The 14,256-nt window shown below is 42.7% G+C and overlaps 1 protein-coding gene across 1 annotated transcript in view; it reads right to left on the bottom strand.

The window, feature by feature from the left end:
* Nucleotides 1–7,797: 7,797 nt before the first annotated feature.
* The window catches only part of DPY19L4 (dpy-19 like 4), a 113,436-nt gene continuing 106,977 nt past the window's right edge, over nucleotides 7,798–14,256 (bottom strand). The window contains exons 19-20 of the mRNA XM_030216760.1: nucleotides 9,870–10,096; nucleotides 7,798–9,660 (exon numbers count right to left, since the gene is read on the bottom strand). Of these exons, the coding sequence (XP_030072620.1) occupies nucleotides 9,932–10,096 (165 nt within the window). The 3' untranslated portion in view covers nucleotides 7,798–9,660; nucleotides 9,870–9,931. The remainder of the gene's footprint in view (nucleotides 9,661–9,869; nucleotides 10,097–14,256) is intronic.

Here is a 14,256-nt window from a genome sequence, read left to right as displayed (position 1 = left end):
AGGAACTCCGGGGCACTGAGGATGTCACCGGTCCCTGAGAAGTGTCTGTGCCAGGAGGGCCACTCCCCTTCTACACATGAGGCACCTGCTTTAACCTCATAGATTCAGCAGCCTGTTTCTACACTGGCACCCCAGCCTTTCCCGATGTCAGCCCTCAACGAGCACCTCTGAACCTTGCTCCCTGAGCTTTTTGCGTGGTTCTTCAGAGTGCATCTGCATCTGGGGTGCTTGCACCAGCCATGCCTCTTGCTACAGTCCAAAGGAAAACGTCACAGCGAAAGAGACAGAAAAGATGATGGCAAAAAACTTCTACTGGACTCTACAAAGTTCACAGCATAAGTTTAATTCTTAAAATGTGGACTCGACACGAGTCGTGTTTCGCCTGCTCAGGCCTGCCTCAGGAGTCCCTAAAACAGTACATAACGTAAAAATGACAAAGCATGACACAAACAAAAATATGAAATACTACATGACTATCAGCCTGTGGCGAGATCTCTGATGCTGATGCTGCTTGTGGACTCGGCCTTGACTGCCACCCATGTTGGCACACCCTTGACGTTGGTGGAGGAAGCTTTGCCGGAGTTAAGGCAGGAGCAGACACCTCGATGCCCCTCTCGGGGTCACGGTACCTTTACATCAAGGTGGGCTCGGTCTCAGCCCTCCCATGAGGAAATCTTGGCCGACACTGACAAAGAGCGCTCATGGGACTCAGAAGTGGATCCACAGTACTTCTCAGAGGAGGAGTCCTATGGTGTGTCATCTGATCTCTCCCCTCCACAGGAAGTAGGAAATCTCCACCTGAGAGCGATTCCTTTCATTCTTTTGCAAAGGAGATGGCGGTTGCCATCCCAATTCCTTTGGAAGTGGAGGACGAGCCCAGGGCTAAGATGTTTAAGGTCCTGGACTATGACTCTCCTCCTAAAGAGGCTGTAACTGGTCCCACTTCACAAGATCTTACCGGACTTTCAAGTGAAGAATGGGAGTCCCTTCCTGTTGGTCCCTCTCTTCCCCAAGAAGATTGACACCATGTACTGGAGTCAATCTTCCCCTAGGTTTGATAGGCCCTAGTTGCCTTATCATTCCCTGGTGGTGGAATCCACATTCAAAAGGGCCAGGAGTTCTAGGGACTATGCAACTGCTTGCCCTGGGATTTGTAGTAGAGAGTGTTGCCACGATTTGGTTTTCTGCTAGGTATTTGTGACCTGGCTTGGCCACTGTTTGGAAAATAGGATACTGGGCTAGATGGACCATTGGTCTGACCCAGTATGGCCACTCTTATGTTCTTATGAACCCCCTGGCAGAGAAGCTAGAACCCTAGACTCTTTTGGGCAGATGTATCAGGTCTCCATGCTCATCTCCCGTATCCAATCATGCCAGCTCTACATAAGCCTGTACTTGCGGTCCTTGGTGTACAAAATGTCTGATTTAGCAGACTCTCTCCCACTGGAGCAGGCTGTGTCTGTTCGCCAGCTGGTCAAGCAGCAGAAGGTTATGACACTTTTGATGTGGCCTCTAGGATCTCTGCTGAGAGTATAGCAATGCTCAGACTTTCATGGCTGCGTGTCTCTGACTTGGACCCAGCAGTCCAGCACAGATTGGCAGATGCCACATGCTGAGGGGATAATCTTTTTGGAGAGAAGGTGGAGGAAGTCGCTAACCTCATCAAGAAGCACACTGATACCATCAATTTTCTTTCCTGATGAGTGTCTTCTGCACCTGCCTCCTCCTCTAGGAGGATTTTGGCAAATTGAGGAGTACTTATTAATCACAGAGGCATAGATACACCCCATCTCATCAGCCTCAGAAGGCTTAGCCCCAGCACGCTCCTTCTCATCAACGGCATTTGCCTAAGGTCCATGTGGCTCCCCTGTCAAAGCAGAGGGTGAGCTTTTGACTGGTTCCAGCAGAGCATAGTTGCTGTAAAGGTGACCTTCCTGAATAACTTGGTGGGTGGGGGGAGACTGAAGTTTTACCAAGAAAGGTGGCCTGTTGTAGCCGTCGACTGGTGGGGTTTTGAAATAGTCCATGTCAGTTACTCCCTGCATTGGCTTCAGAGACCACCTGATTGCCCACCAAGAGCACATCACTTCAGCACTAACATTCCTCAAAAAGAAGCTAAAGAATTAATAAGGGAACCTTGGAGGAAATGCACTATTAACTTGAGAATTCCAAGAAAGTGTATTATGCAATTAGCCATGATTGCTTTGACGGGGAATTACTTCTGTTTCAATGGAAGTATTTACAAGCAAATAAAAAGCAGTGCCATGGGTGCCAGTATGGCACCTGATTTAGCTGATTTTTATGTGGCATAATTTGAGGACCAATTCCTCAGTGCAGCATCCCTTCATTGGCATTCTCCTTTGGAAAAGAAACATCAATGATGTTCTCATATTTTCACAAATACGGGTGTATCCTCAACAAGGAGTTCATCCATTTGTTTCATCTAGCCACGTTCTCCACTGGAGTGGTCCCTACAAGTAAGACCATTGCTTCCAACAACACAAGCATGTTATTATGATAGATGCTCCCTTTTGAGGAACTTTATAATCTGCTCAACTACTAATGACTTTCTGGTTAGGATCAAAACAAAATTAGAGTCCTACTATCAAGTGAAGTGGCAGTACTCCCATCAAAATCTTTAAGTTGTGCCACAATGGGTCCCATGCTTGGCATCTTGTCTCTCCACCATACCCTCTTCAAAGCTGTGGGTGGGTCAAGGCCCTTCCCCTTTCAAGAGTCCCCATGACTAGGGGCAGGGATCCCCTTCAGTCTAAGAGACCTTCAGTCTCGGCTCTCTCTTATTTCTGGGGTCCGTTTAATTAGTCTCTCTTAACAATCTGGGGGTAGGACCGCAGAAAACAAATACAAATTGGGATGGATGTATGGTAGACCAAGACCCATTCTCAGAGGACTGTGCTTTGTGAGGAGCTAGCTAAACTAAAAGTAGACACATCAATGGGGCCTGATGGGTTACATCCGAGGGTGCTCAAGGAACTTGGAGAAGTTCTGGTGGCTCCTACGGATGTCTTTAATGCTTCCTTAGAAAAGGACTGGAGAAGGGTGGATGTGGTCCCTTTGCACAACAGTGGATGTAAGGAGGAGGTTGGGAATTACAGACCAATCAGTCTGACCTCAGTGGTAAACTAATGGAAATGCTTTTAAAGTGGAGGATTGTGAGGTTTCTCGAACTGAATGGAATGCAGAACCAGAGGCAGAATGGCTTCACTAGAGGGAGGTTGTATCAGACGAATCTGATTGATTTCTGTGACTGGGTGACCAAACAGTTGGAAGTGGGAGGGGGCACTAGATATGGTGTACTTAGATTTCTGCAAAGCCTTCAACACGGTTCCACACAGGCAACTCATACATAAACCGAGTACCCTTGGTATGGGACCTAGACTGACTGAGTTAAAAATTGGTTGAACGGAAGGAGACAGAAGTTAGTGGTAAATGGAGCTTGCTCTGAAGATAAGGATGTTACCAGTGGAGTACCGTAGGGATTGGTCCTAGGGCCGGCTCTTTTTTACATCTTTGTAGGCGATATTGCAGAAGGGCTGTTGGTAAGGTTTGTCTCTTTGCCAAACTCTGCAACAGGGTGGACACCCCGGAAGGTGTGAATGGCATGAGCAAGGACCTAGCAAAGCTTGAGGAATGGTTAAATTTTGGCAACTAAGGTTTAATGCAAAAAAAATCCAGGGTCAAGAATACGAGGGAACGGTACAATATAGGGGGTGAAGTGCTTCTGTGTACAAAGGAAGAGTGGGACTTGGGGGCGATTGTGTCTGATGACCTTAAAGTTTCCTAACAGGTAGAAAAAGCGACGGTGATAGCCAGAAGGATGCTTGGGTGCATAAGAAGAGGGATAACCAGCAGGAACAAAGAGGTGATAGTGCCCTTGTATAATTCTCTGATAAGGCCCCATTTAGAGTACTGTGTGCAATTCTGGAGACCACGCCTATGGAAGGATATAAATAGGACACAGTCGATTCAGAGGGTGGCTACAAAATTGGTAAGCAGAAGGATATAAACAGGATAAAGTCGATTCAGAGGGCGGCTACAAAATTGGTAAGCGGTCATGGATATAAAACATAGGGACAGGCTTATGAACCTCAACATGTATATGCTGGAAGAGAGGAGGGAGAGAGAAGATATGATAGAGACATTTAAATATCTCAGGGGCATTAATGTACAAGAAGTGAGCCTTTTTCAAATGAAGGAAAACTCTGGGATAAGGAGGCATACGATGAAGCTAAGAAGAAATAGGCTTAGGAGGAATCAAAGAAAGTATTTGTTCACAGAAAGGGTGGTAGAAGTGTGGAATGGCCTCCCGGTAGAGGTCATGGAGACCAGGACTGTGTCAGAATTTAAGAAAGCGTGGGACAGGCACATGGGATCCCTTAGGAAAAGGAAGAGTTAGTGGTTATGGAGGATGGGTAGACTGAATGGGCCATTTGGCCTTTATCTGCCATCATGTTTCTATGGTACAGCCTCCTACTTTGAGGCAGAGGGTAAAAACAGTCACATAATTCAAGACTGCCTGGAAAACACACAGAGGATCCTTATCAGAGAAAAAAATGAAGGCAAAAGTTAGTACTGGAAAAGGATGATTGAGGGGGGGGGATTATGTCCCAATAGGCAATGTAGTGCATACCATGACAGGAATAACCTTCACCTCTAAGCTAGGGTATGGTAGAGATGATTTTAGTCTCTCAGATTCACTGCTTATGCTTGTACCAACACTTGCATTGTTCCAAAGTGTCTCCTTCGGGAGGGCACATTAGACAAGACTATTGTCATACATGCCCTCATATTCTATTTTATACATAGGTCAATTGTCACTGAGGTTTATCTCAGCCCTTTGCCTGTTCATAAAGAGAGTAATGTAATAAACAGGCATCTTGACATATACACACTGATAGGAAACGTTTGTGCTATAACCCTTCCATGTAAGCAGCGCCATTGTGGTGAGTGGAGGTAGGAGCACTAGAACATCTCCAAAAGTAGCTGAATTATGGTGCAGGCACAAGCCGAAGGGGCATGGCCTAAGAGGTACATCCCAGCCTGAAGGAACCAGAGGCAGTGGAAAATGGTGCTTGTTTGAGAAGATATGGGCAAGAGGAAAGGTAAATTTAGATCTACCACTTCCTCTACGATCACTGTTAAGAGGCCAATGGATAAACATCTGGCCCAGAGAGTACAGCAACCAGTGCAGACTGGGGATATGCCAGCTCTTCATTGAGTCTGGACTCATCCACAGTTCTAGTGCTAATCTAGTGCTATGATTGTCACGAAGAGGGGCATTTTTGATATGATTAAGTCGTACAAAATCCGAATAGGAAAGGTGGTCATTTCTTAAAGAACATATATATTTTTTTCGAATATACTGTTTTGAACAAGGTTTTATGCTTTAAATGGTCAGTATTCTTCAATGGAGAAGGGTAGTTAGTGAGGTTCCCCAGGGGTCTATGCTGGGACCGCTGCTTTTTAACATTTATAAATGACCTAGAGATGGGAGTAACTAGTGAGGTAATTAAATTTCCTGATGACACAAAGTTATTCAAAGTAGTTAAATTGAGGGAGGATTGTGAAAAATTACAAGAGGCCCTTACGAGACCGGGAGAATGGGCGTCTGGCAGATGACGTTTAATGTGAGCAAGTGCAAAGTGGTGCATGTGGGAAGGAGGAACCCAAATTATAGCTACGTCACGCAAGGTTCCACGTTAGGAGTCACCGTCCAAGAAAGGGCCCTAGTGTCGTCGTTGATGATATGTTGAAACCTTCTGCACAGTGTGCTGCAGTGGCTAAGAAAGCAAATAGAATGTTAGGTATTATTAGGAAAGGAACGGAAAACAAAATGATGTTATAATGCCTTTGTATCACTCCATGGTGCAACCGCACCTTGAATATTGTGTTCAATTCTGGTCGCCGCATCTCAAAAAAGATATAGTGGAATTAGAAAAGGTGCAGAGAAGGGCGACGAAAATGATAAAGGGGATGGGACGACTTCCCTATAAAATAATGAGTGGAACGGGTAGACGTAAAGTAGTAAATTTAAAATGAATCGGAGAAAAGTTTTCTTCACTCAACGTGTAATTTAACTCTGGAATTCATTGCTAGAAAATGTGGTAAAGACGGTTAGCTTAGCAGAGTTTAAAAAAGGTCTGGACAGCTTCCTAAAGGAAAAGTCCATAGACCATTATTAAATTTGAACTTGGGGAAAATCTACTATTTCTGGGATAAGCTTCACGTCTACCTGTTCCACTCCACTCATTATTTTATAGACATTTATCATATCTCCCCTCAGCCGTCTTTTCTCCAAGCTGAAGAGCCCTAGCCGCTTTAGCCTTTCCTCATAGGGAAGTTGCCCCATCCCCTTTATCATTTTCTTCGCCCTAACCTCTGTTGAAACTTGTGTGGGTTCTGTTGAGGCTCACACTAAAGTTTATTGGCAATAGAATCCTCTGGAATTAAAGACAGCTTATTATCCACCATAAACTTGAAGCATTAGCGACCTTAGTTACATCTAGAAATCTGCATTTCTTAATTTCCTGTAATGTGTTTAACTTAACGCTTCTACAATAATACTTGAAAGATGTATTGGTGATTTCCTCCTTAAAATCTTGAAGCTGTTATGTTCCTAAAAATATTTTTTCCACAGTTAGAGAAGAGGGTGATTTTGATCACATTTATTCTCCAGATATTTGTCATGATTTTACTGGGACAAGCATGGCAGTGACAGTGACTCAGCCCTGATTGGCCACGTTGGGGATTGGGCCGGCATCTGGGGTGGATAAAGTCAGATGCCGAGCTCTATTTAATCCCACCCCTGCTTGTATTGGATGCTCTGGCGTCAATTCCCTCAGCTGTGAGCTTCAACTTAATGAATCTGCTGTTTGAGTCTGTGAAAGCTCGCTCTTCCGTTTGTTTGTGCTTTCAGGCACAGTGTGTGCTTTCTCTTTGTGTGGGTTGGCCTTTACCCCTTCAGTTACTGTTTGAGCCTGCGAGTACTGGCCCTTTTGACCTTTTGTTTGTGGCCGTGCTCATGGCTTGTGCTGCCTGGCTGCTGCGGGTTAACCCCTCAGCCTAGTATTTTCTTAGGAGATCTTGTTCTGTTATTTTCTTCTTTCTTTCTGATTGTTTGGGTTCCAGTTCGGCCTTGCAGCCCATGCGTTTGGACTCTGTGGGTTCTACCTTTCCTTCCTGGTTGTGCTCTCTTGTCTCCCTAAGCGTGCTGGGCCTCGTCGCCTTTTAGTCTCTGTACTAGCTTGGGCTCAGTCTTAGGCCTCGGCCTAAGTCCAAGGGCTCACTACCAAACATAACAATATTCATAGCTCAACTGAACTTTTGGAAACACCTCAGCAGGATGTAACTACAAGAACTACCTTAATTGTTACCTATCAGAGGAGTATAAATTGTTGATTATTAGAACTTATTTAAAAAAAAAAAAAAGATTTTTCCAGCTGTCTCTAGAGTGACAGATGAGAGAGGTCTTTTTTGCAACTGAAATTTCAAGTTGTAGCTATAGGAGTTTCTTCTTGTCTGTTTCCCCTGTTAAGTATCTCATTGGGTATCAGAGATTTCAATATTTTCTTTGACTCTCTACAACTTCAAAAGTTTCTTCAGGGGACAAGTGTGGATCCACATAATCCTTAGTCAACTGGGCAAGAAAGCTAGCTTATTAATGACATTTCATAACAGTTATTACTCTTCTCTTTTGGTTCTTTATGTTTTAATAATTAAGTGCTTCCCATTTAATGTGGGCTACTTAGGAATCAAATAAAGACAGAAAACACAAAATCAATGTTCATAATTACCTTTATCATTAATCTCAAATGTATAAAAAAGGCATCTATGTGAAATGTCCAAAAAAGTGCTTATTTTATAAAGATAACAAAAGGTGCCTATTTGCCTTTACAAAACAGGCTCTGAGAACTTGCCCCGACAGCAAACAAATTAATTTACTTGAATTTACACTTGATCTGCAGATGTAAATGTGCACAATGTACAAGTATATTTTATACAAGGTGTGCATACATTGAAACACTGCTCCAGCGACCCCAAACAAACCCCAGTGTGTGCATACAGCTGCACAGGTTTATAATGGCCATTTTCCACACATAAAACATGCTTTATAACTGGCAGGGTCTGAACATGCATCCCCCTCTTCTGACATGGTCTGTGGGGTTCAGGTTAGCTCCTTTCTTTAGTTACCTTTAACTGTTGGAAGCCTGCAAGTGTCCAGTCAAGAAAATCATGATTCCAGGCTCCAAAATCTTAACGGTGACAGCAACTATGCAGCTTACCAATGCCATTTCTATTTCACAAATTTATATTACAGTGACTGCTACAGCAATGAAGATAGCATTTTGTGCTCTGTAAAGGGTTTCTCCTCATCATGCTCTTGTTTTGAGACTTATGGGACAGAGGTATTTAGCATTTTCCCCTACATATATAATGGGGAAAACCCAGTCTTAAAATTGATTTAAAAAAAATGAAAATACAATTAAAAAAAAATTCAACCAATTCTAAAATACTACGGGGAAACTTTTTCCCTTTCATGTTGTGGTAAGCTTTGCATATTTTGTTTACTGAGCAAAGTTAAATAAAACTAAGAGTACAATCAGAAAGCCAAACATCTTATTAGACAGGATAAAAGCTGCTTTTGGAAAATAGGCCACAAATTCAATTGATTCTGTACAGCTTCAATCTTACAGCAGACCCGAGTACAAATTGTTTTCTGCTTTCTAGATTTCACACACCGCTCTGACTTTCATAGTAGCAAATGCTGAATGAGCTATTGTTAATGCTGCCCTCTCACTCCGCTGCTACTGCAAATAAAAAGGATCACGATGCACTCACCTTGAATGTCTTAACATATAAATTAATAGGTAGCAGTCTCAGTAAAATATCTCGAATGCCCACAACTTACACCACACTACAGAGAGCATGGACAAAGCAGCTCATCGCTTTAAAAGCTGGTCAGTGTTGCTCCCAACAGTTGACAATCACCCACCTGCTCCAGCCATAAATAAAACCAACAAAAGAAGTAACAAGTCCAAGCATCGAAGGGCAAAAAACGTCACTCCAACACGGCTCCATTTTACTATATCTAACCTACATTTTGTAAATTTACCCCTTTTTTAATCAATAAAGTCTGTTTAAAATGTTTAAAAAAAGCATTTTGGCACAAAAGTGCTTACTTCAAAGCATGAAAAGTAGCAAAGCTGGAAAATAGCTGCCTCACTCAATTTCATCTGTGAGTGGCTTGCTGTGATGGCACTGAGCTACCTTAAAGTGATTGCTCCTGCTATCCATGCTCACTTTACTGTGATGGAAAGCTAATCTTTCAAGGTTTTTTTTTTTCTTTAATACACTGCTCAAATCAGTGCCTTTCCTTTTACCTCTCACTCCACTATAAACCTACTACAAGAGCAGTAGTTTTGAATTCTAAATACGTCTCAAGACAACATGTAACAAGAAAAGCAAGGTGTCATGTCAATGGAGGGACACCCGAACAGTGATGTCACCACTTACATCACCGTTACACAGAATGGAACCTCCACATTAGCTAGGCCGTATGTTAAAGTGTTACAAAACATCTTGAAACCTATACAGCATTTTCAGCGTGACAGAGTTCTGTTCTTGTGGCCCTCACAAGGCACCCTTTAGGGAAAGGGAAATGGAACTTGATATACCGCCTTTCTGTGGTATTTTGCAACTACATTCAAAGCGGTTTACATATATACAGGTACTTATTTTGTACCTGGGGCAATGGAGGGTTAAGTGACTTGCCCACAGTCACAAAGACCTGCAGTGGGAATCGAACCCAGTTCCCCGGGATCAAAGTCCACTGCACTAACCACTAGGCTACTCTTTACAGCTCAAGCAGCTGGTAGGTCTTCACCAACGCAAAGAAAGGCTTAATGGTTGCTCAGTACTGGAAGGATATCACAGTGTTGATTTTATACACAAAGTAGGACCGATTCCAGTATACAAGAGTGAAGTAATTCACATATGGAGAATAATTTAGTTTGATCTCATGACAAAATCGGCCATATTTTGAGGAGGAGTAACTGTCACCATCTTCATTAACCATCTGTAAGAGAGGAAAGAACACATTTATTTTTCATTTGTATCCTGCCTTTACCCAAAGTGGGTAACAAAAGAACATACACAGAATAAAACCAATAGGAAACAAACAATAATCATACAGCAATTAATACATATTTCCAAACAGTTAGATAAAGCAAAACAGTCACTTCAATACACTTCATTCTTCTAGAAAGTCCTTCAGTGTATGTTGATTTTCTTCTTTGAGGTTAAAATAATCTGACTGCAAATGAGAATTATGCTTTTTTTTTTTTTATTAAAGCTAATGCAATGTACAATGACCACAAAATAGAACTTTAAGATACAGTATAGAAAAGGATAAAATAATATGTAATGTTACTACTAAACCTTTTTTTTTGTAGTAAAACAACTAGTTATGTATTATTCTCAAAACCTCTTACAGACTTCTGGGATGGACTAAATGTGAGCTGCAATGATATAACAGTCCACATATCAATTCACAGAAACAGAAAAATGATGGGTTATTAAGATTATAAAACCCATGCTCCCATCTACTGCATTAGCATTGACCCAGTTTGGTACTACTCTTGTGCCAAAGCCAACCTTATGCTCCCACCAATAAGGAGGCAATTTTCGTACTGCCCACATAGCGGCAAGTCACACATATTTTCACTTCAAAAGCTGTCTTTCAAAAAGTGGGCACCTGCACAAACTTGCTGTTCCTTTTTGTGTGGATATGTTTTCTCGAACATGCATAATTTGGGAAAATACAAATACTGCAATCCCTTCCCCCATGGTGATACCTCCCCAAAAGTGAATAAAAATCCATGCCTTACGGAAATACTTCCGTCCATATACCACAGTGGGAAAGCCTTGAACAGCTGATCTACATAGGTAAAAGGCTTTGGAAATTTCCTTCCACGGATCCCCCAGGCGGGCTTGAGTTTCACTGCTCATTTTGCCTCTATCGCCTCCCATGCACCACACAACCTTTTCATGATGAAATGTCCTGACGATACTTTTTCATTCCCCTACAACAGGGGTTCCCAAACCTGTCCTGGGGGAACCCCACCAAATGGATATCTATAAACAATATTTGCATACCAAGGAGGCAGTGTAGCCAAATCAACCTCATGAATATTCATTGAGGATATTCTGAAACCTGATGGGCTGGGGTTCCCCTGGGACAGGTTTGGGATTCACTGCCTACCAGCATCATATCATGGGCCTCTTTCTTCTCATACAAGTAATTGGGGCTGCACATATACAAATTATGTTTGTACATGTTTCTGAGAAACAAATAGACCAAAGTGGAACCTAAGCAGCCAGCTTCAGAAATCAAAAAGAAAAGTATTAATCAAATTTCTTGCTTCATTTTCCAGTTCTCAGATTCTTGTGAGTTGAGATTTTCAGAACATAGGTACAAATGGGCCAATATTCACCCTTGGCAGTTGGCCTTTCCCCCCCCCCCCCTCCTTTTTAACTCCAGCTACTGCAGCTAAAAGAATATGGAAATTCAGTGCTGGTATTTGGATAGTTGGTGGCACTGAACATCTGGATAGGGTAGTCAGTGCCAGCAGTTTTTGTTATCCTAAGTTATGTAGAGGGTTACCTGGAGAGCACCACTTAATATTGCTGCTACCTGAATAATTAGTCACTCCACTCTGACTCTACCTGGATAGTGCCAAAGTGGTCTGTAAGGATATTCAGCAGCACTATCTGGATAACAGGTACTGATTTCTGAGTAAATGCTGCTAAATACAGACCACCAAAATTTTAGGACCAACTGCATAATATCTGCCTTGAATTGGCTGCACTACCACTGCTCCTTCACAGAGAGGCTGGGGCCACTTCAGTAGCTTCCAGTGAAGGCGGTACCCAAAATGGCAGGATTGGAGCATGCATTGGGCAGACACAGAGGGACCTCGGGGTGGGGTGGGGGGAGGGGATCCGAGCGAGTGTTTGCAGTAGCACAGAAAACTGGGTGAACCAAGTGGTATCTGCTGGCATCTTCTATATGACTAGGGTCAACGAGTGAAGAAAACAGATGCCAGGGCTTTAACTTCAGCAATGGCCACCTGGGTCAAGGGAGTGATGGACTCCATGTGAAACAAAGTCAGTTCACAGTGTGTGCAAAAGCAGGATGATGAGAATTCCCCCTCCCAAACCTAAGAATATCCTTAAAAGGGGTAAATGTATAAAAGCTTTCTGCACATAAAAGGGCTTTTGTAAAATTACCTCATGGATTACACATGGTGCCAAAAAGGTGCGTACTTTAACACAACTCACGGGGAAGGTGTGTTCTAGGGTGGAGTTGCAATGTATAAAATACTAGGGGTAAACCAGCAGAAATCATGACTAGATTTAAACTGCAGACATTTACACTCGCTCTGAAACCGGTATAAAATGTTAACTCATAAAATATATGTATTTTATAAAGGCTCATATGTATCCTTATAAGATGGCACATTCTGAACCTCCAAACCTAAATCTGTTATAAAATGGCTCTCAAACTGGCAGGAAAGAGTAAAGAGGCAGGTACGGGAGATGAGACATTCACTGATCATTGTGGATCAACCCTACACAGCTCACTGTGTACCCCTGCATTTTCTACTCTCTCAAATTTAGTAAAAGGGGAAATAACCAAGTTGCCCAGCTCAGTAAAAACCAGGGCTGGTATTCTGCACCATGAGCTTTCAGTCACTCCACCCAGGGATTTTTCCTGTCTTACTGGTACTGACAGTCCTTGGCTGGAAGTCATGAAGCAGGACTTCTTCCACACCCCGCAGTCACAGGTCCTATACTACAGCCACCAGGTGTCACTGTAAGGCAATGACTGGGACTCCCCTACTCTGTGCGGCTGTGAATGCTGGGCCCGATATTCAAAGAAAAGCTGAGCTCCTAAATTTATTCTCCTAAATTATGTTCCTAAATGTGTAACCTATTTTCAGCCAAACTTAAGAGTACACATTTCCAGCTGAAAACGGATTTTAATTTAGGAGCTTAAAGTTACTCTTATAAATTTAAGCCTGCCATTCATTTGCCTAGAGCAGTGTTTCCCTAAGTCCAGTCCTGGAGTACACTTTGCCAGCCAGGTTTTCATAATATCCACAATGAATATGCATGAACTTGATTTGCATATACTGCCTCCATTATATGCAAATCTCTTTCATGAACATTCATTGTGGATATCCTGAAAACCTGACTGGCAAGGGGCACTCCAGGAACGGACTTGGGAAACACTGGCCTAGGGTAATGAACTTACTGCTGAGCTCCCAACTCCCACCCCCCTAAATCTGCCCCATTGCCACCCTCTATTTATGCTCCTAAACTTAAAAATTTTGTGAAATCTTAAGTATAAAAATTAAGCATTTAACCCTAATAAATTTTCAGAGGTCAATTTATGAGCATAATTCCAAAAGGTTAGGAGCATAAATCCTGTTCTCCCCACAAAATCTCCAATCTCCTCTAGACTAAAAAGTGGAAAACCTGAGCTAAGAATAAAAAAACTCAGGTCCCTTCACCTAGCAGTGAAAAGCCCCAGCACTGCCACTGAGCTACCAGGCTGGCCCAACCAGATTTGTTTCTTCTTGTATTTATCTTTAAAGAAAACTGGGAAGTTTTCATTTTGACTCCAAATAAACAAAGAAACTTCCAGATTGGTATGCATAGAATCAGATGCTACAATTCAAATCCTGGAACTAGTTTTGTGCTTAAGGTGCAGCACTGAAGTGCAGAAGATCTAAATTCAAGTCTTCTGTTAGTCACGGCCAGGAGGAGTATGGCTGCCAAGGGATAATATAGTAGGTCCCAGAAGGAGGTGAACATTAGAGAATGACACGGGGGACAAAGTTTGACCCCATCCCCGTAAACTCAACTCTACTGTGCTAGGTTCCATCATTTTCGATAAAAAACAAAACCACTCACTTTTTGTACGAATGAGATTTTGTACTGATAGAACATACTGGGTCAGACCAATGGTCCATCTAGCCCAGTATCCTGTTTCCAACAGTGGCCAATCCAGGTCACAAGTACCTGGCAGAAAGCCAAATAGTAGCAACATTCCATGCTACCAATCCCAGGGCAAGCAGAGGCTTCCCCATGTCTGTCTCAATAGCAGACTATGGACTTTCCCTCCCGGAACTTGTCCAAACCTTTTTTAAACCCTAGATACACTAACTGCTA

The sequence above is a fragment of the Microcaecilia unicolor genome, chromosome 1 (assembly GCF_901765095.1).
Source record: "Microcaecilia unicolor chromosome 1, aMicUni1.1, whole genome shotgun sequence".
NCBI classification, from domain to species: domain Eukaryota; kingdom Metazoa; phylum Chordata; class Amphibia; order Gymnophiona; family Siphonopidae; genus Microcaecilia; species Microcaecilia unicolor.
The sequence above is the reverse complement of the archived record's forward strand: the minus strand, read 5'-3'. Positions and strand labels throughout refer to the sequence as shown.